The 25,418-nt window shown below is 66.1% G+C and overlaps 7 protein-coding genes across 7 annotated transcripts; 5 read left to right on the top strand and 2 right to left on the bottom strand.

The window, feature by feature from the left end:
- Nucleotides 1-443: 443 nt before the first annotated feature.
- Nucleotides 444-4,936, bottom strand: CHLNCDRAFT_59267 (hypothetical protein). The gene is made up of 16 exons (XM_005843384.1): nt 4,656-4,936; nt 4,460-4,514; nt 4,182-4,257; nt 3,881-3,951; nt 3,702-3,756; nt 3,381-3,485; nt 3,085-3,177; nt 2,880-2,942; nt 2,652-2,717; nt 2,385-2,515; nt 1,954-2,173; nt 1,594-1,712; nt 1,365-1,418; nt 1,108-1,189; nt 788-890; nt 444-629 (listed from the first exon to the last, which is right to left on the bottom strand). The coding sequence occupies exons 1-16, from the start codon at nt 4,925-4,927 to the stop codon at nt 530-532; spliced, it is 1,665 nt and encodes a 554-aa protein (XP_005843446.1). The 5' UTR covers nt 4,928-4,936; the 3' UTR covers nt 444-529.
- A 365-nt stretch (nt 4,937-5,301) lies between these two features.
- Nucleotides 5,302-9,862, top strand: CHLNCDRAFT_7260 (hypothetical protein; the record flags this gene model as incomplete). Its single annotated transcript, XM_005843416.1, has 19 exons — nt 5,302-5,322; nt 5,417-5,520; nt 5,671-5,727; nt 5,881-5,932; nt 6,040-6,143; nt 6,307-6,379; nt 6,561-6,659; nt 7,046-7,193; nt 7,328-7,418; nt 7,612-7,669; nt 7,835-7,884; nt 8,023-8,113; nt 8,241-8,305; nt 8,464-8,565; nt 8,709-8,759; nt 8,933-9,013; nt 9,270-9,330; nt 9,516-9,607; nt 9,790-9,862. Coding segments are annotated over 19 exons (1,473 nt in total), but the record flags the coding sequence as incomplete, so codon positions are not given.
- A 1,784-nt stretch (nt 9,863-11,646) lies between these two features.
- CHLNCDRAFT_141154 (hypothetical protein) lies at nt 11,647-13,644 on the top strand (the record flags this gene model as incomplete). Its single annotated transcript, XM_005843415.1, has 7 exons — nt 11,647-11,658; nt 11,894-12,107; nt 12,453-12,582; nt 12,725-12,789; nt 12,932-13,177; nt 13,323-13,395; nt 13,560-13,644. 7 exons carry the CDS (start codon nt 11,647-11,649, stop codon nt 13,642-13,644), a joined length of 825 nt encoding a protein of 274 aa, XP_005843477.1.
- A 1,029-nt stretch (nt 13,645-14,673) lies between these two features.
- CHLNCDRAFT_55206 (hypothetical protein) lies at nt 14,674-16,673 on the top strand (the record flags this gene model as incomplete). Its single annotated transcript, XM_005843414.1, has 6 exons — nt 14,674-15,296; nt 15,469-15,626; nt 15,811-15,885; nt 16,082-16,252; nt 16,361-16,433; nt 16,589-16,673. 6 exons carry the CDS (start codon nt 14,674-14,676, stop codon nt 16,671-16,673), a joined length of 1,185 nt encoding a protein of 394 aa, XP_005843476.1.
- Nucleotides 16,674-17,247: 574 nt separating this feature from the next.
- CHLNCDRAFT_55205 (hypothetical protein) lies at nt 17,248-18,090 on the bottom strand (the record flags this gene model as incomplete). The annotated part of the gene is made up of 3 exons (XM_005843383.1): nt 17,248-17,335; nt 17,556-17,679; nt 17,814-18,090. The coding sequence occupies 3 exons, from the start codon at nt 18,088-18,090 to the stop codon at nt 17,248-17,250; spliced, it is 489 nt and encodes a 162-aa protein (XP_005843445.1).
- A 678-nt stretch (nt 18,091-18,768) lies between these two features.
- On the top strand, nt 18,769-20,400 carry CHLNCDRAFT_141151 (hypothetical protein; the record flags this gene model as incomplete). Its single annotated transcript, XM_005843413.1, has 5 exons — nt 18,769-18,851; nt 19,046-19,127; nt 19,407-19,517; nt 19,685-19,869; nt 20,004-20,400. 5 exons carry the CDS (start codon nt 18,769-18,771, stop codon nt 20,398-20,400), a joined length of 858 nt encoding a protein of 285 aa, XP_005843475.1.
- Nucleotides 20,401-21,149: 749 nt separating this feature from the next.
- CHLNCDRAFT_141150 (hypothetical protein) lies at nt 21,150-24,945 on the top strand (the record flags this gene model as incomplete). Its single annotated transcript, XM_005843412.1, has 7 exons — nt 21,150-21,337; nt 21,434-21,888; nt 22,092-22,760; nt 22,881-23,388; nt 23,544-23,745; nt 23,926-24,093; nt 24,319-24,945. The coding sequence occupies 7 exons, from the start codon at nt 21,150-21,152 to the stop codon at nt 24,943-24,945; spliced, it is 2,817 nt and encodes a 938-aa protein (XP_005843474.1).
- Nucleotides 24,946-25,418: the final 473 nt, after the last annotated feature.

Genomic DNA, 25,418 nt, shown 5'->3' with positions numbered 1-25,418 from the left:
ATTGCGCAGGGCGGTGAATATCTTGTGGGACCGGAATAGGGCACCGTAGGCCTAGGCCTGTCTGCATTGTCCCCGGAGAGAGCCACTTCAACCGAACTCCCCTTCTCCCTACCATGTATGCACCCCACTGCTCCCTTGTCTCACTTCGTTTGTGTGTGGTCCTGTAGTCCTTTTTCAGCTGCAGCACCACAACTGGGCCCGACGCATTCACTTGCTCTTATGGGTGTAATAACCAGACAGACAATCCCCCCACGGTAGCATGGTCATGTGATGGAGGAACACGGTCATGGCCAACGCCGGCCCGTGCAGTCGATACGATGGATGGGCTAGGATGCATACCAGTGGCACAGTGGCACAAGAGATTGGGGGGTGATGAGTTAGAATTTCTTTGGGGGCGGTGCCGCGCCGCCACCCGCCCGCTCTACATCAACCTTCCCGCATGAGCCAAAACGAATTCCTTACCAGGCAGCTACACAAATATTACACCCCTGCAACAAAGCTGGCTGCAGCTCCCATCAACTCCCTCTGCCTACGTCCGCCGCGCCAGCTGCCTCAGGATCTCCACCGTCGCCTGCCAGAAAGGCGGCACCGTGGGGATGAGAACCCTCTCATCAGGGGAGTGCGCGCCCCTGCAACGCATTGGGAAGGCATCAACATGTTGGGGCCCAATATCCCTTCCAGCAATGCAAGCAGCGCAGGCTTGGCATGCAAGACATGCCACCGCGCTGCCACGAGTGGGCCCCCTCCGTTGGCAGCTGCTGCCTTTCGGCCTTTCTCATTCACGCACGTGATGGTGGGACCGTAGCTGACGCACTCCAGGCCCGGCAGCTTCTCGCCAATGATCCCGCACTCCAGGCCCGCATGGATGGCCTTCACCTCGGGTGCCTTGCCTGCAAGAAGCATCAAGGCAGCACCAATGTAGCAGGGCACCGCCAGGCCTAGGATGGAGCGTCCAGGGCATATGCCCATGCATGGGCAGGACAGCCGCAGTTACGGTTGCTCGCTTGGCGCTTGTCGGCAACACCTGCACCCTTGCATATTGTACAATTCGCGGCCCCTTGCTGCAGCCTGCCACCCGTTGGCCGCAAACAGGCAGAGTAGCGTCACCTGTGACACGGCCGATGGCTTCTGCAGTCATCTTCACGATGGCAGAGCTGGGGTTGGGCGCCCAGCCGGGATACGCCACGTCCTGGCAGCGGAAGAGGCGGCAGGCAGGCAACCGGGGAGGCGTCAATCACAAAACAGCACTGCGCTTCCGGGAGCGACAACAGCAGCGACGGCTGGGAGGCATGCGGCGCGGCAAGAGCGATACAAGGAGCAGCGTGTATGTGCCTGCCCTGTCACTCTGGAGCCTCGAGCCCCACCTGCTCCACCTCTGCGCCGCACAGACGGCCAATGCGGGTGATGGATGAACGCACCTGCAACCAAGGCACGGCAGGCGGGCCGGCACACCGGTGTTTTTGCCCAGCTGCCAGACGGCAACCACCACAACCGCATATGCCGCCCGCTGCTGCGCGAGCAGGCACCGAGCTCGCAACCGTCTGCTGCCGCTCTGCGCAGCCAAGAACCCAGCCACCGCCCCTACCGACGCGCCTGCTCCAGCGCCGGCATCAGGCTGCTGCGTGTGGAGCACTGCACGGCAAAGGCGGCCTTGCCGCTAGCCACCTCCTGCGGCTCGATGGAGGCCAGGTTGGAGGAGGTCTCCACCAGACCTGCAGGGGGAGGGCGGGGAACACATGACAATAAATGCAGCCCACGGGTCAGCCAGAGTGTACAGATGTGGATCCGGTGGCACCGTGTAGAACGAGGCAGCCCTCGCTGTTGAAACGTGGCAGCACACCAGCAACAGGTGAGGAGATGGTGTGGCAGAGCGCAGCACAGCAGCGGTGGAACGGGTCTCCCGGCTGCGAGGGGGAAGCTGAGAAGCCACCAGGCGGGCGAGCGCGCACGCACCCGGCACCGCATGGCTGTTCTTGATCACGCCGTGCGGAAGCGTGAGCAGCAGGTCCAGCAGCTGCTGGCCGCCTGCGGCGGTGAGGCAGGTGGCGGGGATGGTGGCGGCGGGGGTCGCAGTGATGGACAGGCCCGGCTCCTTCTTTCCAAACTCCTGCTCGAATGCGGCGAAGCGGTGGCCAATGGCGCCCTTCAGCATGTGCAGCTGGTCGGCCGGCACCTGAAGGCAGGCATGGCGACAAGCAGGTTTCAGGCAGTGAGGACAGCATGGAGGTTGAGCAGGGACAGGGCGGCAGAAAAGGAGAGTGTGTGGCATCGCAGGAGCCGGCTATGGCAGGCAGGCAGTATCAAAGATCCCAGCAGCGGCAAGCTCCATTGAACACATGCAGCAGAATCTCCACCGCCCAAGCCATCAAGCCCATGCCACCTACCACGAGCAGCGCAGAGCACTCGCGCGGGATAGCGTTGCGCTTGTCCCCACCCTGCATGGTCACCAGGCGCGCTGCTGGCACGTGCGCTAGGCTGGCCTCTGCCACCGCCGCCGCCATGGCTACGGCATTGCCTGCATCATGCAGCAGGGTGGCGCTCAGGCTTGCAGCAGGCAGGGCGGGGATACAGCCGGGCCCCCCCACCCGTCATTGCACACACCACATTGCACACGTATGCAGACATGCATGCGCCACCCCATGCCGCCTCACCCCTGTCCTCGTTGATGTTGATGCCGCTGTGCCCGCCCAGCAGGCCCTTCACCTCCACCTCCACGCCTGCAGCGCGGTGAAGGGGCAGCCACGCCAGGCAGCCCACCGTTCTGCAGGTGCTGCATGCAACCCAGTATGCCAGCCCACCGTTCTGCAGCACCCAGCCAGCTGGTCCCAGCCTCGCAGCTGCCACCTGACACCCTTCCCAAGAACACGCGTGAGGCTCACCCACAAACCCGGCAGGCACCGGCTCCAGCTCGGGCTTGAGGAGCAGGATGGAGTCTCCACTGCCTGCATGGGGCGGGGCCCAGAGGTGGAGGCGCGAGCGTGGGGTGATGGGCCGAGTACGCTGCAGCCCGGCGAGGAAATTCAGCCACCAGCTGCAGGCGCCACCCGCCGCCACCAAGCATCAAATCCCCCGCCGCCCACCCACCCGCGCAGCCAATGAACACGTCCCCCCAGTCCTCGGTGTCCAGGTTGAGCAGCGTGCGGCCGTGCAGCATGGTGCCGTCCAGCTGGAAGGCGCCTGCGGGCGGCGACGGGCGGTGCAGGGGTGTGGGTGCATGCAGGCAGGTGCGTGGCACTGTGCTGACGGCACAGAAGAGAAGTGTGTCACTAGCTGGCACAGGTGAAGGCAGTGCGATGCAGAGAACAGGGAAAGGCGCTGCCAACGAGCTTCCAAACAGCCACCAGCCCAGCCCGCGCAGCCAGGCCCTCATCATTGCTCACCCGTCAGCCCCGTCTCCTCGTCGATTGTGAACAGGCACTCCAGCGGTGGCAGCAGCTCGCTCTGCGGCAGGTCAAGCAGGGCCAGGGCGGCACACACGCCGATGCCTGCAGGGAAGTGCCGCAGGGCGGGGAAGGGGACTGGTGGGGGCGGGGAGCGGGAAGCGCGGTGCGCAGATGCTGCTGCAACAAGCCATGGCCCGACCGGGTCGCATTACTTGGGTAGATGCAGATGTTCAGCAGAGCATCAGGGTGTGTGGAGATGATGGAAAATAGACAGGCAGGCGGGCTTCCGGCAACTGCCACCCGCCAACCCGGGCCCACCATTGTCGCTGCCCAGCGTGGTTCCATCGGCAGTGATCCAGTCGCCATCCCGCACCTGCAGCCGCGGCAGCGGAGGCGTGTCAATGCCAGGCAACCCAGCAGCCGTGGCAGCAGGCAACCCCAACGCGCCTGCCTGCCCCCACCAGCCCGCCACCACCCCGACCGCGACCACAACCCACCAGCCTAATAGGGTCACTCATGAAGTCGTGGCTGACGTCGGCGTTCTTCTCGCACACCATGTCCACATGGCCTGCAGGGCGGCAAGGTGGGGGATGGGGGCAGAGCAAGGAGAGTGTGGGAAGGGCAACGGGCGCAGCAGCCGGCCACGGCAGGCAATCAAGTGTATCAGGAACAGACAAAGGCTTGAAAAGCAGGTGGGCCTGGTACCAGCAGGTGGCAGCAACAGGAATTCTGCTGCTGGGCGGGCTGCAACCCCACAGCGCAAAGGGTCAGAGCAAGGCTGCAGCCAGGCGGGCGCACCCTGGATGATGACTGGCGGCGCTTTCTCGCCGCCGCCGCTGCCGGGGCGGTAGATCACGATGTTGCCCACCTTGTCCTGCGGCCAGGCAAGACAGCTGGGTGGGGTATGAGGTGGACTCCACCAGGCACAATATCCTGGAGTAGAGGCGAAGCGATGGAGCCAGCAAGGCAGCTGCGAGGGACACGGCTGTTCCGAAGAGCGGTCATCCAGGGGGAGGCAAAAGGTAAAGGTAAAGGCAGCGAGAAGCGGTGCCACAAGCAGGGCGTCGGCCGCCCACCTGCTTCCAGTCCAGCCCACGGTCTGTGGCGAACCTCTTCAGCCATTCCAGCACCCTGCAGGTAAATGGTTGGGGTTATCTTTCTTCAGCCGCTGCAGGCACATTGCAGGGCAGCACCGAAAGCCTCGCTGGCGCCGCAAACCGCCGCCAACACTGTGCTGCCCGCTGAACGAATGCGGTCCCACCCTCTTCTCACCTCTCCTCGTGCTTGGAGGGGCGCGGGATCTTGGACAGCTCCCCAAAGTGGCGCCACAGCCCCTCGGGCTGCAGGCCCTGTAGCGCGGCGGGAAGGCCGCCATTGGCGGCGACGGCCGACGGCATGTCGCGGTGCAGGCAGGCGAAGGCGGAGCGGGTCGGAGGGGGTGTGCGACGATAGGGGAGGCTTGCAGGCGGTGCGAAAGGGCGGGCCTGTGTGCGATGCGCGATCACACGGGATAGGGAAAAGAAGGTGGCGGTGCGGCTCAGCATGCAGTAGCGATCGCGGGCAGTGGTGCAAGGGGTCCCGAGCGGGCTGGTTGTCCTTTCCCTGAGGACAGCAAGTGCCAGCCTGTCACCGAGAATATGGGGTTTCCCGCCAGTCTGCGGCGTTATTGGCCATTGCCGCAAACTCGTGGCATCTACCCCCACATTCTCTGGCCAGGCCACGGCCGTTCAAGCACCTCTGGCGGTGCATGTCCGGCAGTCTGCTCAGACTACCCCTTACACCGCCTCTCCGCTCCCTAGGACTCGCCTCAATCACACCCCGACACCGCTGGCTGGCGCGCCCCATTGCCCTAGTGGCTGCACACTCCCGCAGCGCGGGAGCCGGTGGCGGCTGCGGCGCCGCCATGGTCGTCAATACCTCCATCATTTGGTTCCGGAAGGTGCTGGCATCGCGTTTCGCACCGCTGTGCCTGGAACCTCGACGTCTGCAGCACAGTTGTATCAGCCTCCAAACTGTCCCCACGGGTACTGCAGGGTCTGCGCCTGCACGACAACCCGGCGCTGCTGGCGGCGGCGGCCGGCGCCGACCACCTCTGCCCCATCTTTATCCTCGATCCCTGGTTCCTAAAATCAGACAAGTGAGAAGATGGGAGTGCACGTTTCTGTGGCCGGGGAACCGCGCGCTTACACTCCACCCATGTGCTTGCTGCTCTCGAGGCTTCTTTAGTGGCAGCGTGGACGGCTGCTGCCACGGCTGGCCTCAAGCAGATGGCTGGCCGCGAGTGCAGGATTGGCGTGAATCGGATTCAGTTCCTGCTGGAAAGCTTAACAGACCTGGATGCCAGGTGGGCGGGGTGATGGCGAGGGCGTGCCTGCCGCCTGCCATGCTGGCTCTGCAGGAGACGAGCGGGCAGGCCAGCATGCAGCAGTTGGGGACAGTGGCGCCCTGCCTGACGGGATGCGCCGCTACGCCACCCCTCCATCGCCGGCTGGTGCAGCTTCCGTGCGCGTGGCTCTCGCCTGTTGGTACTGCGCGGCCGGTCGGAGGAGGTGCTGCCGCGCTTGTTCCAGGCAAGCGGGGCGCCTTTGAGCGCCGGCTTGGGCACCCGGTGGTCCTGCCCTCCTCTGCGCCTTGTACTATTCCTTGCCTACCGCAGGCGCCATCTTGCCAAGCCGCCGCTTCTCTCCCCGGCGCCCTGCAGGAGTGGGGCGTGACCCGGCTGTGCTTTGAGCACGACACAGAGCCCTACGCTAAGCGCAGGTGGGCTGCGCGCTCAGGGCGGCATTGCTTGGGCGCCAGTGTTGCTGTTGGTTGTGCGGTCGGCTGTGCCACTGCTCGATTACCTTCTGCAAATGCAGTGTGCCTGCCTTGTTGCCAGCAAACTCCTTTCAAGGTGGCTAGAGCCCGCCTGCCGCACCTGCAGGGACGTTGCTGTGCGGCAGCTGGCAGAGGCGGCAGGGGTGGAGGTCGTGGCCCCCGTCAGCCACACACTCTACGTGCGTAGCAGCTGCTCGTCCTGCTGCCGCTGCTGCCATTGTCGCCGCCGCTGCTGCTACTGCTAAGGCGCTGTGGGTACAGCCGTTGCACCTGCCACCGGTGTGGGTAATGCGCTGGCAGGAAGCACCTGCACCTTGCTCAGCACTTCCTCAGCATCCCCACCCAGCCCACCGCCTGCAGGACCCACAGGTGCTGCTGCAGCGCAACGGCGGGCGGGCGCCGCTGACCATGCAGTCCTTCACCAAGCTAGTGGATGGAGGTGGGTGCGCGGCAGGATATGTGCGGTGGAGACCCTGTGGGGGCATGTGTGTGGCAGTGCCTGCAGTCGAAGGCGCCTGCATTATTGCGTGCGTGAGCTGCTGGATGTGAATGTGCTTCCACCGAGCGCCGGTGCCTGCTGCGCGCCGACCACGACTCAGCTGTCCTCCCTGCTCGCTGCCGCTGCCATGCAGTCGGGCCGCCACCGCCGCCAGCAGCAGACGCACCTGAGAAGCTGCCGCCGCTGGCGTCACAGGTGGGCGTCCTCCTCATTGTGGCAGGCTGCCCGCTGATGCAGTCGCCCTGCTCCTCCTGTCCCCTGCCTGTGAGCTGGTGTGCAAATAGCTTGGTAGCTGGCCATGCCACTGTGCCGTGCTGCTGGCAGCGCAGATGTGCAGCTGTCACAGCGCTGCATCGCTGCACCCTCTTGGCCGCAGGCGGCTGCTTTAGTTTCATCCTCTGTCGCGGTGCCCAGCCTGACGGACATTGGGTACCCGCCCACCGGCACCACTCCATTCAAGGGTGGCGAAAGCGCGGCGCTTGCACGCATGGCGGGTGAGAAGGGGTGCGGGCTTCGCTGCTCCTGCCACCGGAAGCAACATCTGTGCACTGCGCCCGCCCACGTTCCAGCCAGCTGTGGAGAGGTATGTGCCTGCCCTCGATCATGAAACCCGTCACACCACCCGCAGACTACCTGTCGGACAAGGGCTGGGTGTGCGCCTTTGAGAAGCCCAAGGGCAACCCCGCCGCCTTTGTGCGCCCCTCCACTACCGTCCTGAGGTTCGGTTGCAGCAGCGCTAGCCCACCCGCGTCCCCTTCTCCGCCAGCTGCAGCACGCCCCTCGCTCTCCTCATTTCCCTGCCAGCCAGGCAGCATCTGCTGCCTTGCCTGCTGCCACAGGGTGTCAAAGCAGCGCTATCGCTTCCTCCATGGCAATCCACCACAACTGTGTGCCTGGCCCGCCGTCCTGCAGCCCGTACCTCAAGTTTGGGTGCCTCAGCCCGCGCTTGTTCCACGCCAAGCTGCAGCAGGTGAGGGAGCTGTAAAGAGCACAGGCAAAACGTTGCCTTGCCGCCCCCTCGGGATGCTAGTTTCTGTCGGCTGGCGGCTGTGGCACCCGTGCTGTGTGCCTGCCACTAGTGCCTGTCAGTACTGACCGCTCCCCCATCCCTGTGCACTGGCTCGCCCTCTTGCAGATATACGCAGAGCGCAACGGCATGCACACGCAGCCGCCAGTGTCGCTCAGGTGAGTGGCCTGCCTGCCCAGCATGCTGCCGGCCCGGGTGCAGCTTGTGCCGTGCTGCATCACAGCAGACGGCTTGCATGAAGTGGGCAGTCAACAAGATCCCCACACCGTACCACCACCACCTATGCTGCCGAGCAGGGGCCAGCTACTGTGGCGGGAGTTCTTCACTCTATGCGGGGCCGCCATCCCGAACTTTGATCGCATGGCAGGCAACCCCATCTGCAAACAGGTGCGGCCACGACTTCCCCTTTGGCTGCGCGGCTTGCTGTGGCTGCTGCCGGGTGCTGCTGCCTTGCTGTCCTGCCTACCTGCCTGCTTGCCTGCCTGCCCTTGCCCCGCCCTGCCCTGCCCTCCAGATCCCGTGGGTGGACGACCCTGAGCGCATTGCGGCCTGGGAGCACAGCCGGACAGGATACCCCTGGTGAGGGACAGCCAGCACCACAACCACAAGCGCCCCTGCAGACCAGCGGAGCTGCGGCCTCAACTGCCTACTATGTGCCTCCACGCGCCTGCTGGCGCTGCAGCCTTGCCTCAATCCCCGCCCCTGCTCGCCTCTGCCCGCTCATCCTGCCACCGCAGGATTGATGCCATCATGGCGCAGCTGCGGCAGCAGGGCTGGATGCACCACCTGGCCCGCCACTCGGTGGCTTGTTTCCTCACGCGAGGCGACCTGTGGTGCAGGTGGGCGTGCCTGCTGCTGGTGCGGGTGGCGCCTTTTCGCTGCCGCTGGCTGGGCCGACCATCTGCGCAAGGTGCAGTGTGTGCCTGCCTTCACGAAGCGCTGCCGCTTCTGCTGCTGCCTGGCCGGCCTGCCCGCTGTGCAGCTGGGAGGCTGGTCAGGCTGTGTTCGACAAGTATCTCATAGACGCAGACTGGTGAGCAGAGCGCAGGAGGCACAGGCACAGCACAGCAGGCACAGCAGGCACAGCGGACGCATCAGGCTGGCAGCCCGGCTGTGTGGCTGCTGCACGGAAGCAGCGGACCTCTTGCGTGATGTGGAGAATGCACTGCGCAGAACCTGCAAGCCCGGCGCCTGCCTGCCACGCAGGAGCCTGAATGCCGCCAACTGGCAGTGGCTCAGCGCCTCGGCTTTCTTCTCCCAGTACTTCCGCGTCTACAGCCCCATCGCGTGAGTCCAGCCGCTATGTACCCGGCATTAAATGTGTGTTTGCGTGCGGGGCTTGCTCAGTACTGCTGCTCAGCACGAGTGTAGCATCCCTCTTGGCGTGCACTGCACTGCTGGCAGCCGCCGCCGGAACTTTCCACTTGTCTGCAGCCTGGCGGGGCTTCGTGCCGCCGTTACAGACGTTGCCCCTGGCAGCCACAGCTGGCTGCCGCCACCTATGCCGGCGGTCCTCATATTGTGCCTCATGATTTTACTGCAGGTTTGGCAAGCAGTATGACAAGAATGGCGACTACATCCGACGCTTCCTGCCCGTGCTCAAGGTGGGTGGGTGGCAGGGTGCAGCTGTGGCCTGGGGGCAGATGGCACCACCAGCAGGGGCCCGCCTGCATGCCTCCCCACCTGCCCCTGCTGGCTCAGCTCCCCATCCGCTCCCTCGCCTGCCAGTGGCAGTGCCCGGCCTCCTCCACTGCTGCCTGCTTCCAACCGGTATCTGCACCCTGTACAGGACATGCCAGTCAGGTACATTTACGAGCCATGGACGGCGCCTCTGTCGGTGCAGCAGGCCGCCGGCTGCGTCGTCGGCAAGGACTACCCACGGTGGGCGGCTGGCAGCTGGACACGTCCCCACACCCTGCCCCGCTGTGTCTGCACCTGCGGGCCCTCCTGCTTCCGCCGCAGCTGCCTACTCAAAGCACCAGGATCGGTGCTGCTGCCCAAGCCGCTGCTGATTTTTGTTGTTGCTGCTGCTGCTGCTGCCCCTGCGCTTGCCACCGCTGCAGGCCCATTGTGGATCACCAGGCGGCTATGAAAGAGAACATGGCCCGCATGAAAGCGGCCTACGGCGCATCCAAGGCGGCGGCAGCGGTAGCAGCTGGGGGCGGCGGCGAGCAGGGCGAGCAGGCAAGCGCAGGAGCAGCTGGCAGCAGCGGCGGAGCAGCAGCAGCAGCAAAGCGGGCGAGGAAAAAGTAGGCAGGGTCCCTCCTGCTATTTGCTGTTTTTGTATTTTACACAGCGCTGAATCAGTGGCTGCAACCAGTGGTTTGAAAGCATTACTCTGGTTGTAAGAGCAAAACGGGGGGTGCCCAAGGAGGTGTGGCTGGCGGGCGGCAAGCAAACAAAATGGGAAACGGAACGCAGGGGAGAACAGGAGGGGCAGCACGCAGGCTGCTGGACAGCCAGTATCAAGGGGGACCGTGCATGTGGCAATGCAAGTCACTCGGTGTAAGCAGCACCTGCGCTAGGATGGCGCGCCGGCGGCACATGTTGGCGGCGCCAGGAGCTCGCCACGGCGCTGCTGCACGGGCGCCAGCAGCACGGTTGGGTGCTGGAATAATATAGAGGTGCTAGAACATTCCATACAGTTTGGCCGCATCCGAGGGCTCAAACTGGCGCCCCTTCTGCTTGGAAACAGCCGCCGCCAGGTCAGCCTTCCACTTCTTCAGGCTGCGGGTGGGGCGGGCGGCAATGAGAGGAGCGCTTCTGCTGGCGTCCGAGTGCCTCCCAATGCCCCTCGACACATTTGCCCCCTGACCCAGGTCTGATCATGCGGCCAATCATAGCGGGGTGACTGTGTGTAAACAGCAGTAACACAACACCTTCTGCTGGCGTCCGAGAGCAGCAAGGGATCAGGTGGTGCAGGTGCCAAGGCAGCGCGGCGGCTCAGCTCACTTTGCGTTGGATCGCCACGTCAGGTACAGCGCCAGGAAACCGACGGCTATGAGCACATAGAAGACAGCAAGCTGCAGCAGGGTGCAAGTGCCAGGTGAGGCGCGAGTGAGAGGGCGTGGCAGCCGCCAAGGCTGCCGCCACCCCGCCATGGCAGAGCCTGCCGCCCGCTCCATCGCGCACCTCCAGCAGCACCCGTCGTGTGGCTGCCCTGCTGTACTCGTCCCCCGAGAAGAACGACTCGAACCACTGCAAAATGAAGCTGGTTCCCGTCAATTGCTGCTTGTCCTCGGGAAGCACCATCAGACCATGTCTATGGCTGGTCTGTGGGGTGCCTGGGGCAGCCGATCGCCCCGTGGCACAGTGCGAAGGGGCGCGCGAAGGCCCAGCAGCGTTTCTGGGGCAGCTGGATGTGTGTGGAGACGTTGTCACTGGATTTTGGGGTGGTAGGCAAGTGCATGGAGCGGCAGGCGGAGGTGCTTTCGGCGGCGGCCACCAGGGCGGCGGCGACAGCCTGGCGACCGGCACCATGTGGCGGCGAAAGAAGACCGCCAGGAGAATGCAGGGATGGCCGTGCAGATGGTTTTTGTTGGCCCGTCGGCGGTGGCCAAGCTCCAACGGCGGCCTCAATAACCCTTGACGGTTTTTCCGTTGCCGGCATGCCAACCCGCCGCATCCGACGACGCTCGCTGGGGGCCGCACACATGCCGCTGCCTCTCCTGTGCTGCATACACGCTCGGCGTGGTGTTTGTGATCAGCCATGCTGGTGGAACCATTGACCTTGCCAGATGCACCCAGCCTCTGAGGGGCATGCACATTGGCGGCGGCGCCCTGCTGGCGGCGCCTGCCATCTGCGGCCTCAGGGAGCCTTGCTGGCCACCCGTCCACGCCATCGTGCATCACCATGCCTAAGGAGTGATTTACACAGGCCGAGCGCTCCGCTTAAAACCTCGAATACCCCCCGGGCCCTCATGTGCCAGCAGGTGACTGCAAAACCTGCTGACGCAGGCCGTCAACAAACTCTTGGAGGGGCGAACAACGGCCTGTCTGTCTTAGATTCCGCTGTCCACGGCCCGGTAGCGCCCTCCCCCACTGGTTCCTCCCCGCATCTCAGCGACAGCTGGTAGATCGGACATGCAGACCCTCTCAACGCGGTGTCCCCACCCCACGCCCGCCTCTGCGCGGTATTGTCGCCGGCCTGTGCGGGTGGTGGCGCAGGCCGCGCCTCGGGACGTCAGCGCCCAGGCCGCAGCGGCCCCTGCTGCCGTCGCGCCCCCGCACGCCGTTGGCACCAACAATGCTGTGGCGGGGCCCCACCTGTCCACCACCGACGTGGGCAACTCCACCAACATCCGGTGGCACGACAGCATGGTGGCCCGCACCGACAAGGAGATGCTGCTGGGCCAGCGCGGCTGCGTGCTGTGGTTCACCGGTGGGTGGCAGCTGCCGCCCCTTCCCTCCGCGACTGTTTGCCCACTGTCGGGGGCCATGCAGCGTGTTGGCCTGCCGCAGCTGCTTCCCTGACCTGCCATGCTGCGAGGATGCCAGCATCCTGGCAGATGCGCGGCAGCCTGACAGCCAGTCAACATTTTAACGTCAGTTGCATGGCCGGCGGTACACCTTCTTGCCCCCACCTGCATCATAATGCACCCAGCCTGCGCCAGCTGCCTGCCGATTGTCTACAGCACTGCCAACTGCCGTCCAGCACCGCCACCTGCTGCAGCAGTCACTTTGGCTTCACCAACCGTCCGCTGCTGCTGCTGCTCTCCCGGTGCAGGCCTGAGCGGCAGCGGCAAGTCCACGGTGGCGTGTACCCTGGAGCACCTGCTCCACGAGCGGGGCCACTTCACCTCGCTGCTGGACGGAGACAACATCCGCCACGGCCTGAACAAGGACCTGGGGTTTAGGTGCGCCGGGCCCTGGGCGCGGTTAATCGCTGCTGCTGATGTTCATGTTGCTTCCTCCTGGTCGGCACAATGCGACTAGCCGCGCCGCTGTGTCCGACACGCCATGCACGCTGCCTCCTGCCCGGTGCCCCGCCGCCTGCAGCGCCGAGGACCGCGCCGAGAACATCCGGCGCATCGGCGAGGTGGCGCGCCTGTTTGCCGACGCGGGTGAGCGCGTTGCACCTGGTGCTGCTGCTCCTTGGCTCGCCGCCCGCTGCTGCCTTCATGACAACGGCACCTGACCAGGCACGTGGGCCTCCACATGATTGGCTCTGATGCCATGCTTCTGGTGCCCTCTCCCCTGCCGCAGGCGCCATTACCATGACTTCTTTCATCTCCCCCTACCGGGCAGACCGCGAGATGGTGCGTGAGCGGTGCAACGCCGGTGAGTTCCTGGAGGTGTTCATGAACATCCCGCTGGAGGTGTGCGAGCAGCGCGACCCCAAGGGCCTGTACAAGAAGGCGCGGGCGGGGCTGATCAAGAACTTCACCGGCATTGATGACCCGTATGAGGCGCCGCTGGAGCCCGAGATCGTGGTGGACTGCTTTGACGCAGGTGGGGCACCGCCCTGGGGCGCCCGCCCTGCTCAAGCAATCCATGCGTGTGCTCATGCTTCGACAGTGCCCTTCATGAGCAGGTTGCTCCCCAGTTCGTATCGGCTGCCGACCGACAGCCGCCCCCACCCCTGCATGTGCCGCAGATGGCCAGCAGCGCAGCCCGCGCGACATGGCGGAGCAGATCCTGGAGGTGCTGGACGGCATGGGCTACCTCAGGTGAGCGGGCATGCTGTTGCTGTGGGTGGGTGCCTGCAAGGCATTCCCTTCATTATTTTCCATGGCTGCTGGCCCTGCTTGGGGCCGCCGGTGCAGGGTGCCAAGTGTGTCAGCTTGGCCCTCACCCCAAGCCTGCCTGCTGCTGCTGCTGTTCCTCTCTGCAGGGATCCGCGCATGCCCACCCTCACCGCGTACGGCGCGCTGCAGCGCAAGCACAGCGACGGCATCCTGGATTTTGCCCAACTCTGAGCGCCTTTGCTGTGCAATGCGGGCCTGGAGCGCCCGGTGCTCTCCCACGCCTCTGCTGTGACCCCCCACGCCCGAGGCACTTGTGACCCCCAAACGCAACTCTGCTCATCCAACCGAGCCAACAAACTGGGATGTCCCGACCCCTTGACATACCGTGCTGTGCACTCCGCGCACCTGGGGCGCCTGCCTGGCGGCGCATATGCGCAGAGACAGAACCCCAGCCATGACGTGTATACTACTGTGATTTTGACACACCGCCCTCTTCCTTTCAGTTTCCCCGCCCTTCTGAGCCCATTAAGTGCTCCAGCGGCACCCAACACACTCACCCCTGCTGCTTCCTGATTGTTCCTCTCACACCCTGTGAATGACTGCATGAATGTGGCCCTGCCATCACTCTTGATTCCATCCCCGATCCCTCCGTGACCTGCGCTTGCGTGCCTGACTTTACCAGAGCGTGCCCGCCTCACCGCGAGAATGAACACAAAACACACACCCTCGCAAAACACAATGATGCTTCATCAACTACTTGCAAATGCACTGATGATGTCAATCGGCCTGATGCTCATCTATTGTGCAAAGGGAGACCAACAGCGCGAGCTCGGCATCTGGCTGGCACCTGGAGGTGCCGCCACCAGCGCACGGGGTGGCGCGCCACACCCAACGCAAGTGGCGCCGTCTCCATCCTGCCCTGCATCAGCATCGAATACATGCACCAGTCCTCTTTGCTGGGCTGGGGGCGTGTGTCCAGGTCACATGGGCTCCAGCAAGAGGCGGCGGCGGTCGGGGCGGGCGTTCTCAAACCGATGCCCGGGAGAGCGCGCAGCTGCGCAGCCCAGTTTTCATGCATCTGCGACTGCTTACAACGGTTTGTGGCTTTGCCTGCAGCTGAAATTCTGGCGGGCATGCGTGTGCCAACTGGACCTCTGCTGGCAGTCCAGCAACCACCTGCTAGCACAGGCAGAGCACAATTGCGTCAGTCGCCTGCTGTCCTCCCCCTTGCGCTGCCATCCCGTTGACGCGCCGACCAAAATGCCCTGCCACGCCCCGTTTGTGGGCACCGCGCAGCCCCAGGCGTGTTGTGACCGTCCCAGGCAGCGGCCCGCCAGGGGTGCAGCAGCGGCCCGCCGGCCGCAGCGGCTCCCAGTAGCGGCGGCAGCACCTGGCGGTGAGAACGGCAATGGCGCCCCGGCAACGACAGCTGCCCTGCACGCCAACGGCAGCGGCCCGCCCCTGGAAACCACCACGGTTGGCAAGTCCACCAACATCCGGTGGCAGGAGAGCATGGTCAGCCGCGACGACAAGGAGCGCCTGCTGGGCCAGCGCGGCTGCGTGCTTTGGTTCACAGGCGGGTGCCCTGTCGCCGCTGCCTGCGTGACCGCATCTGTCTTGCTGCTGCGCTCCCAGTTCATGAGGCCGGTGGCACCAGCAAGCTTGTCAGTTGGTGGGGGAAAGGCCAGCCAGGCAGGAGCAACCGCTGGCTATCTCACCGCCTATGCTGAGCCGCCGCACCATTGTATCCCAGGCCTGAGCGGCAGCGGCAAGTCCACCGTCTCCTGCACCCTGGAGCACATGCTGCACGAGCTGGGGCACTTCACCTCACTGCTGGACGGAGACAACGTCCGCCATGGCCTGAACAAGGACCTGGGGTTTAGGTGGGTGAGCACAGCCTTTGGCTCCATAGCCCCAGGGGCACAGTGCTGACTACTGACGCAGCAGAGCAGTTGTCGCCGCAGACCCAGCACGTCTCGGCCGTACTTGCCTGCCACACGCCCAGCCTGCCCCCTGCTGCTGCCAATGCCGTACCGCCCCTGTACTGCCCTGCAGCGCGGAGGACCGCACCGAGAACATCCGGCGCATCGGCGAGGTGGCCATCCTCTTCAAAGAGACAGGCACTCCTGATGCTGCCCACCTTGAGCCAGCCACCTGCCGCCGCCAACTGCTGCTGTCTGGCAGCCACTATTTGCCGCCCAGCACCTGCTGCCGTACAGCCAGCCGGCCGGCCGGCGGCAGTGCCACGCCGACCTGCTGACGCTGCGCTGTGGGAGCCCTTGTGCGGCCTCGGCCCCCCGCCTGCACGGCAGCCTCCCGCGTTACCTGCCCGTGGTTTGCACCTGCAGCTTCCCTCCCTCACCTGCTGGTCACGTCACGTGTCCATCTGCCCTGCAGGCGCGGTCACCATGACCTCCTTCATCTCCCCCTACCGGGCCGACCGCGACATGGTGCGCCAGCGGTGCAGGCCGGGTGAGCGCCGGCCGCCCTTCTTGACGGCCGAAGCAGCTGCTGCCCTGCTGCTCCTGCTCTGGCTCGCATGCTGCTGCAGACCCCTCCACTGCGTACCCGAACTCCCTCATGCCCCCCCGCGCTTAACCACACATGCCCCTACGCTAAAGTTAAAACAACTTTGCCCAGCAACCACCTCTCCCACCCTCACCCGCAGGCGAGTTCCTGGAGGTGTTCATGAACATCCCGCTGGAGGTGTGCGAGCAGCGCGACCCCAAGGGCCTGTACAAGAAGGCGCGGGCGGGGCTGATCAAGAACTTCACCGGCATTGATGACCCGTATGAGGCACCGCTGGAGCCCGAGATCGTGGTGGACTGCTTTGACGCAGGTGGGGCACCGCCCTGGGGCGCCCGCCCTGCTCAAGCAATGCATGCGGTGGCATCGCCATGTGTGGCGACTGGCAACCGACAGCCCTGCCACCCTCCATGTGCTGCAGACGGCCAGCAGCGCACCCCCCGCGACATGGCGGAACAGATCCTGAAGACGCTGCAGGAGCAGGGCTACCTCAGGTGTGTGGGTTGCAGGCTGATGGTGGCGGCGGCGAGGATGAAGGCAGGGCCGGTGGAGGAGCACATAGATGGGCACAGATGCGCCAGCAGTGCCTGGCAAGGGTCCTTGTGCTGAGCTCATGCATGCTCCGCCTGTCGCTGCCTGCTCCATGCAGGGACCCCACCATGCCCACCCTGGCAGTGGCCAACGCGCTGCTGCGCAAGCACAGCGACGGCATCCTGGACTTTGCCCAGCTGTGAGCCGTTGCTTTCTGTCAGCCGGCCTGCCCCGCCATCTGGATTGCGATTTCTGACGTGGCGCTCGGGCTGCAGCCATGCGGCCCCGACACCCATTTGTGACCCCTACCCTGACCAGCACATGCACTGTATGCCAGCCTGCCCTGGAGAGGAAATGAACCTGTTTTTTTTTTTGGATTACGTGATTCTGCCGTTCGTGACGGCGGCACGACAGCTTCCTGTCTTGCGGCGCCGGGCATTGCGGCCGCCGCTTGGTGTACCCAACTAAAGCCACACAGCCTTCCCTTGACCGTGCTGTATACCCACACCTCCTCTTCCGCGCATTGCCCCAGGCGCAACGCGCGGCATGGCTGCTATCAGATCCCCCGTCACCCAATGCAGAGTGTACACCTCTGTTGCTTGGCTGATAGCACACTTAGCGGCAGGAGCCAGCCAGTCCGCTGTGGCCATGTAAATAGACGTGTAACTGGCTGGGGGCTTACAAGAGCAAGTGCTGCTGCCCAGGGAGCAATGAAGCGGCTGCCCCAAGAGGGGCCGCGGCTCGTCTAGGTGCACAATCGTCCACGTCCACCTGCTGTCACCTCTTCTTGCCAGCGCGCTTGCCGGCGCCCTTCTTGGGGGGAGCCTTGCCGCGGCGCCGCAGGCGATCCAGCTTCAGCTTGGCGCTGCAAGCGGGCAGGGGGACGAGGGAGCGTGGGAAGCAACCCCGGGGGCACGCTGCGGCCTGCTGCCGGCGCAGGGGTCTGGCGTGCAGCGACATGCTGGCAAGGCGGCATCTTGCGCTGCCGCGGTGCGCCGCAGGTGGCTGCCTGCCTGGCTGCCAGGGCCTGCACGCCGCCGGGCTGGCCCATGCATGCAGCCGCCTCGCGCCGACCCCAGCCTCACTTTTCGGCCTTGAGGTTGAGCATGAGCGGGTCGGCCTTGATGGGGTCGGGAGGGTAGTAGTCAACCAGCTTCTGGCCCAGCAGCGGCCGCCGCAGCACCTTGCGCCCCGACCGCAGCCCGTTGCCTGCGCGGCCGGCGATAGGAGCTGTCAGGAAAGGCAGCACAGGCCAAGCGACGGGAAGGGATGCAGCCGGCACCCTGAGCGCCAGGCATGCGGCGAGGCAGGCACGGATACAGCTGGCACCTCCAGCCCCGCACCTATGTGTGTGCCAAAGATGCGGGCCCGAATCTGCTCCAGGCTCTCCTCCTCCTCGTGCTGCTCTTCCGCCGCTGGCTGCGCCGCCGCCTGCTGTGCCGCCACGCCGCCGCTGTTGAAGCGCCTGCACCCGCTGCCCAGGGCTGGAGCTGCTGCTGTGGCACCCAGACCAGCTGGCTGTGCGGTGGGCGTCCAGAGGGAGCGCAGGGAGACTAGGGTTGGGAGTGCATGATGCTGGGCCGAACTCTGCGCGACGGGGCCGCCTTCCGCCAGCGCCATTCGACTGATACCATTCAAAAGTACGCTCAGGCGGCTGGCTCCGCGACGCAGGGCCATGTCGGGCCAGATAAATGTGGCAGGGGCGGGGCGGGGAGGTTTCAGACAGTCCGGCGGAGGCAAATCGAGACGAGGCGCCCCGAGGATTGAAATGATATCCCCAGATCCGCTGGAAACGGGCACAGGGCGGCCAGCGAGGCGAAAGAAAGCGGGCAAACACAAGCGCATGGAAACGCGCTCATTTCCATGCTGCACCACTGTCTTAACGTTTCCAAGGCCTTGGGGGATCTCTGCCTGCCTCGACACCTTCTCCCGCTGTGGGAGTCTCAGCACCGCCTATCTTCACCCCTGCGGCGCTTCCCAGGGCGCTATAACCACTGCAGGCGCCTGTGGGAGACATCAGCACCCCACTGACAGGCCCTGTCTGGGAAGCAGCGGCTCAGTGCAGCACTTCACCCACTCTCGCAGCCCATGGTCGTCAACAGCAGCGTGACAATGCGGCTTGCAGCGCAGTCAGCGCGGGCCCGCCTCCATGCACGTCCTGCGCGCCCAGCGGCGGTGGCGGTGGCGGCGCAGCTGGGCCGGCCACAGCAGCTGGGCCGCTCGTCACTAGCCGTCGATCCCATCCCTGGCAGCCAGCGGCGGCGCGTGGGCCGCCGTGGCGCGGTCAAAGTCAGCGCCATGGTCAACGTGGACATCAGCCCCAGCGTGGTGCTCGGGGTGGGCCTCATCGGCGCCGGCGTCTCGCTCTGGCAGATCCGCAGGTGCGCCGCCGACCCGTGCCTCCTCCCCGCCGCCCCTGCCTGTGCAGCCTCTGCACAGCAGCCTGCAACCTGGCCCCTGGCCTAGCTGACCCGCCTGTGCACACCGCCCATCTGCTGGCAGCCCCCTCGCTCAGCCTCCCACCTCTCTCCTGCCCCACACCTTCCCCCAACCGCCCCGCCCCGCATCCACGCAGGGTCAAGCCCTGGATCTCCAAGGACTACGATGTGGTGGTGTCCTGCATCTCGCTGCTGGTGGGAGGCATCCTCATCTTCCAGGTGGGGCGACAGCAGAACGAAGGGCGAAGGCGGCGCCAGCGCAGCACGGGGCGGTGGGGGTGGTATGTCTTGGGGGCTGGGCTGCGGCGTTGTTGGCGCACTGGACAGCAGGGCGCACAGCCGCGGGGCGTGGCCGCGTGGTGGGTTCTCGCTGCAGTCTCCGGGGGGGAAGCCATCTGCAGTCCCTGGGCGGGCAGCCAGCCGGAGCATGCGGGCGCCGCTGCGCGCCTGCTGCCTGACCGTGGTGGCCGCCGCCTGCTCGCCGCTCGCCGCACGCAGGGCTGGCGCCTGGACCCGCTGCTGCTGTTTGGCCAGCTGATGACCACGGGGGCGGCGGTCAGCTTTGCGATAGAGGCGCTGCGGCTGCGGTCTGAGCAGTATGAAAGCGAGGTGGGTGGGTGGTACAGTTGGCTGCAAGGCAGGGTCTGTGCACCACAGGCATGCGGCGGAAGGCGGGTTGCCTGCGTTGGCCGCCGCTTGCACACGCCAGCAGTGCTTGCCCGTGCGCCGCCACACATTGCAACAGCCTGCCGCGCTCCCGTGGGTCCTGCTCGCAGGAGAAGGCGGCACTGCAGGATGTGTTCAAGCGCAGGGGCCCCGGCGGCGGCGGCGAGGGCGGCGCCTTCCAGCTGCCGCCGCCCGACCCGCAGGCGGCGGCGCCCTGGGGCGAGCAGGGCGGCGAGCAGGGCTGGGCCGCGCAGCGGCAGTGGGAGCAGGAGCAGCAGCAACAGGAGGGCGCCGGGTGAGTGGCTGCGCGGGCAGGCGCCCTGGGCCGCGCCGCGTGCTTCGAGTTGCGGCCATGCCGTGGCGTCCGCCGCAGCAACAAGCGGCCTCATCATTGCCTCACTGTCTGCCGCCACCGCTGCACCCCCGCAGGTTTTTCGACTACCAGCAGCCCGGCAGCGCAGAGGGCTACGACCCGCAGCAGCAGCAGCAGCAGTACGGCAGCAGCGCGGATGCCCAGTGGTACTACGGCGACAACGGGCAGTACCAGGTGGCCGACTACCCGGTGCCTGGCTCTGCCGGCAGCGATGCAGGCAGAGGAGCCTTCGCCTCCAGCCGCGGCCGCAGCGACGGCGGCGGCCCCGCCGAGTTTGTGTTCCCCACTAGTTATGGCGACGATGCGTCAGGCGCTCCTGGCGATGGCAGCTGGGGAGCCCCCGGCGAGGGCCAGCAGCCGCAGTGGGGGCCGCCAGGGCAGCAGCAGCAGCAGCAGCCTCCGCCGGCTGCACCTGGGCGTGGTGGCAGCGGGTACGAAATGGACGATTGGTAGGGCCGCCGCCACCTCGGCACCCACCCACCACTGTGTGCTTCTGCTGGCCATGCGATCCCGCTGCTTCTCATTCCTGCGGTGCTCGTCCGCTCGTTGCCCCTCTGGCCCACCCTTTGGTTGGATAGCTTCTCACGCGTTTGTAACTTTGTATTGCCTCCATTTGGGAATGCAAACTTGTGACAGGGACTGCAGTTGGCGGCGGGGCGACATGCTGCGCCTGCTGCTCAGTTGCCCATGGGCTGGCCGCGGCATTTCGGCGCCCGAGGCTGGTTTACTCGCATCCTGTGGCTCCCTACAACCACACCGAAGGCTCAGAGTGGGATGAGGCGTGTTGCAGCTTGCGCTGGGTTTTCCCTTCTCGGCTGCGTGAGTCCTGCAGCCTGCATCTAGGTGTGTGTGGTAGGGGTTTCCACGAAACAAAATTGAGGCTCCGCCGCACTGGCCGCCGCGCGTTTTCTGTTTTTTTGCTCACCGGCGGTCTCAGTCGCCTGAATGGCGCGCCTTGGGCTGATAAAGAAGTCCTAAATGGCACCATGCATGCCTGGATCGGGCCCCGCCATCTTGCCGCTGGCATCCCCACCCACTGCCTCCGCTCGCCAGCACCCACCGACGCTAGCAACCCTCCCTTGCTGGCCCCTGCCCGCCCGCAGATGCCCCGTCACCTGGCCATCACAATGCCACACTCAGCTGCTGTCTAGACATCTTGCTTCGTGGTCAGCGCGAGCTTGCGCCTGCCTGAGCACCCAGCCATGGCCGACGAGTTGCAGGCGGGGCTCGAGGCCCAGCTCATCGAGCTGGCAGAAGCCGTTCTCCCCGAGTTTGAGCAGCCATTCCCAGCGGCTGCACCGCTGGACCGTGGGACTGTCCTGATAGACAAAGTGATGAAGTTCACCGACCTGTCGGAGCAGCTCACAGCAACGTCTGCCGAGCTGCGCAGGTAGCCAACAGCGCGCCTCGCGCATCTGGCTGGCAGCCGAGCATTTCAGCGCGCTGCCCTCACCACCACCAGCTGTGCTCTGCTGCTGCTTTGCAGGAGCCTGCGTCGCACGATCCAGCAGCTGCTGGAGCTGGACCGGCGGGTGCGGCGCAGGGCGAGCCGGCGCGAGGAGGGGGCTCCCCCCGTGATCCGCGGCGACCAGATCACAGCCGCCAGCATCCTCTTCACCGGCTGCATCATGCTGGCGCCAGAGGACTGCGCCCCCGGCGTCCAGCTGCTGCTGGGGTCGGGCACCCTGGTGCTGCAGGACCTGGCGGGCATGCTGGAACAGGGGCACGCCTTTACGGAGAATGCGCTGACAAGCCTGGTCTACACGCCGCGCTTCCAGGTGGCGGCGATGCACACCCTGCTGGGCCTCACCCGGCTTGCGGGCGGCGAGGCCCTGGCGAGGGTGGTGGCAGGCTGCGCGCCGCCGGTGCAGCTGGTGGCCTGGATGGACCAGGTGGTGCAGTCGGCCGCTTTGCTGGAGCAGGCAATGGGGAGGCCCACAGGTGGGTAGAGCAGCAGCGTGAGGGGCCATAAGCGGCGCATGGTGCCCACTACCTCACAACCGGATGCGACCCTTTATTGAGCCCGACTTTTGTTTGCCCATCAGCATCTCATTGTGGGCAGGTTTTCAGTAGGCAAGCAGCGGGAGGCCCTTTCTTACGTTGGCATGCACTTTACTGTCACCACCCTCCCCATCCTGCCGCAGGCTACCTGCACGCGCGTGTGGTAGTGCCGCTGGCAGAATGCCTTTGGTTCATGCACAGGAGCGGGCCCGCCTTTGGTGCACACTTTGAAGAGCTGCAGCAGCTGCAGCTGCAGCAGCCGCAGCAGCAGGAGCAGCAGAGTATGCGCCGCAAGCTGCTGCTGCTGTTGCTGCCGGCCCTCGCCTCGACAGCGGTGGCGCTGCAGCTGCCGGAGGAGCGTCGCCCGGCTGGATCCAGCTGGGTGCAGGCTGCCAGCCTGGCGTTTGTGGTGGCCCATCCAGCGCTGAGGATTGCCAGGGACATGCTGGCCGCTGAGGTCCAGCTCGGCTTTGCCACAGGCACCAGCATCGTGCGGCTGCTGCGGGCTGCGGCGCTGCTGATGCAGCACGTACCGCTGGATGAGCTGGCGGCGGAGGATCCGCAGCGCCTGCCACAGCGTGACGACTTCTGGGTTGCGTGTGCCATGGCGCGGCTGCTGGCAGCTGCCGCATACTTGCAGCATTTCGTCACGGACAGCACACCTGGAGACGTGCAGCAGCAGCGGAAGCAGGCGGCGCTGCTGCTGCCGCTGATTCCGCCCCTGAGCCGGCTGCTGGGTGCAACGGCTGCGGCTGTGCAGGCAGGCGCTCTCAGCCGGCGCCAGCTTTCCACCATGTGCAGCTATGTGCGGGGTCCGCTGCGGCTTCTGTGCGATATAGCGCTACCAGAAAGTGATTCCCGCGGCTTGATATTTGCTGGACGGGCACTGGAACCCCCCGACGCCCAGGCAGCCTGGTGTTCCGCCGCGGCAGATTGCCTGCGGCTGCTGCCGCTGGTGGCAGAGGCGGTGCGCCTGCAGCGGCATGGGGCGCAGGTGGCGGCTGATGAGCTGGATGGCGATCCAGCTCTGCTGGCAAAATACCTGTGCCGCCTCGCCCACTACGTGGGGTCCACCTGTGTGGGCACAATGCTGCGCCCTGAGCCGGAGCAGGAGGCCGCCCTGGCAGCCATGGCGGCCGATGGAGGGCAGGAGGCTGGCGGCAGCCTGGCGGCGCTGCACTCTGCAGTGGGGCAGCTGCATGCGGCAGGCTGCCGCATGGCGCACTGGTGTGCGGCGGGCAGGGCCGTGCTGCTGCCAGATATGCTGGGCCCGCTACAGAGATGGCACCTGGCCATTTTCCCAGCCATGACGGCACTGCAGCTGCAGCTGAGGGCCTGCGGCGTGGTGCCGCACCAAGCCGACGTCAGCCTGGGCAATTACGACATCATGGCGCCGCTGCCCGACCCCACCACGCAGCCACCGCGCGTACCACCAAGCAGGTAGGAACGGATGGATGGCGTGCTTGCCTGCGCATGCCTGCAGTGTCCAATGCAGCACCGCAGCTGCCCTGGCCCTGCTGCCGCCAGCAAGCATCGGTGCGCCTTGAGCAGCACACAACCTGCCTCATTTGGTGCGCCCGCATTCCCCTCGGCAGGTGGCTGCAGGCGCTCTGCGCCACGACCTGGCAGGCCTTCCAGTGTGGGGCCGCCGACTGGCCTCCCACGGATCGGGATCAGTACCATCTTCTTGCGCTACTGGCTGAGTGGGCCCCGGCCGCTGTGGCCACCAGCACCGAGCTGCAGGGCAGGCTGGCTAAGGCGGTGCAGACGGAGATGGGGGTGGGAAGGCCATTTGAGGTGAGCACATGGCACCTCACCGCACCCGCTGCGCCGGGGCGGGGGATCGGCCCCGGCTGGCGGCTGCCTGCGCTGCACGCCGACAGCAGGGCCTGCGCCATGCTGCGGGCTGCGAGGTGCATGGAGGGCGTTTCCCGCCGCCCCTGACCCGCGCCGCTGCCCCGGCCCTCTGCGCTGCAGGGGCAGGACGACATGGAGGCCATCTTTTACGCAGGCTCCGAGCTGCTTCAGGTGGCGGAGCGGTCGCCCGTAGCGACCGCCCTGCTGCTGGGCGGCGATGATGTGACTGCCGACGTCGTCACGGCGAGTATGGTGGGCCTCGCCCTCGACGCAAGCGTCCTCAAAGCGGTGAGCTTGCAGGCTTGAGACGCGGGCCAGCCGGCTGCGGCGCCGCTCCTCTGGACGCCACCGCACTCCAGCGCCTTGCATTACTCGACAGTGCAGCGGGGCCCAGCCCCTGCAGCCGCACAGCTGCGGCTCGATTGTTCTGCCGGCATTCCAACGTTCCCAACGGCGCAGTTGGCTACGCTCCCATGCCCACGCAGTTGCACCGTCCCTCCTCCCTTGCTTCAGGTGGACCGCATTGTGGGCCACATCCTGCGGGCTGCAGGAGGGATGGTGGCTGCGGCGCAGGCAGAGGCTGCGGCGGCAGCTTCGTGCCCCGGCACGGCCGTGGGTACTAGCGGCGAGCTGCTGACGGCGTTGGGGGAGGGCATGGCGGCGTTGGAGGCAGTGCTTTACCCGTCTGGTGGGCGGACCGTGGCTCTGGCTGCGCTCGTGCAGCAAGCGATGGCTGCAGCAGATGGCGCGTTGCGGCAGCAGGCAGAGGCGGAGGAGGCGCTGCGGCAGCACCTGCTGGACAATGAGCTGCTGGCAGCACGGCGGCTGGCGGCAGCGCTGCTGCGCTGGTGGCGGCGGCCGCAGCAGGAGGAGGCAGACCGGCTGGAGCTGGCGCAGGCGGCGGCCACCCGCAGCTGCGCCTACCTTGCCTGCGCCAACCTGGGCGCCGAGGGTGGCGCAGGGGCTGGGGAGGGCGTGGGAAGCAAGCGGTGCAGCGGGTGCCGGGCGGTGTGGTACTGCGGCACTGCCTGCTCCCATGCCGACTGGCGGGCGGGGGGGCACCGCCGGGTGTGCAAGGCGCTGGCTGCGGCGCGGCAGGCGGCGCGGCAGCAGCGCCAGGAAAGGGCGGGGCCCCCCTGATCTATCCACCCTTCCCTGCCTGCGCACCACAGACCCAGCACCCCGCCTTGCTCACTGTGTTGCACTTGGGGCACTGGTTGGGCCCAATGTAATGCCAGCCGGCGGCACGCATTGCGACAGTGAAGTACATGCCAGCGGTACAGAAGCACACATGCTTGACTGTTGCGCGCAGCGAAGATCGCATCAGTCTTGTTACACATCCAGCACATCTGCGTCGGCCGCCCCTGCCCCCTGCCCGCCGCCCGGCAGCATCTGCCGCCGCGCCTGCCGCCGCCTCTCTCTGATCACCCGCTCTGCCGGCACCATCTCTGCCAGCGTGCTCTCGTGGCCGCTGCCTGCACGGAGCGGCATGGGTGGCATGCGCGGCAGCGGGCACAGGCGTGCGCAGGAGGTGGGTGGCAGGCAGGCACGCCAGAAGGGCCCGGGCCCCGACAAACGCCAGCCGCACAGCACCGCGTGGGCCGGGGAGGGCG

This window comes from Chlorella variabilis (assembly GCF_000147415.1).
Source record: "Chlorella variabilis unplaced genomic scaffold CHLNCscaffold_31, whole genome shotgun sequence".
Lineage (NCBI taxonomy): Eukaryota > Viridiplantae > Chlorophyta > Trebouxiophyceae > Chlorellales > Chlorellaceae > Chlorella > Chlorella variabilis.
The sequence above is the reverse complement of the archived record's forward strand: the minus strand, read 5'-3'. Positions and strand labels throughout refer to the sequence as shown.

What these genes read in the sequence shown, in the direction of transcription:
- CHLNCDRAFT_59267 (XM_005843384.1), bottom strand. Translation starts at nt 4,927, where the DNA reads ATGCTGAGCCGCACCGCCACCTTCTTTTCCCTATCCCGTGTGATCGCG. An exon ending in GCCGCCAGTCATCATCCAGG is followed by an intron (nt 3,952 to 4,181) that starts GTGCGCCCGCCT and finishes GCCGCCCTGCAG; the next exon opens with GCCATGTGGACATGGTGTGC. An exon ending in TGATGCCGGCGCTGGAGCAG is followed by an intron (nt 1,419 to 1,593) that starts GCGCGTCGGTAG and finishes CCTTGGTTGCAG; the next exon opens with GTGCGTTCATCCATCACCCG.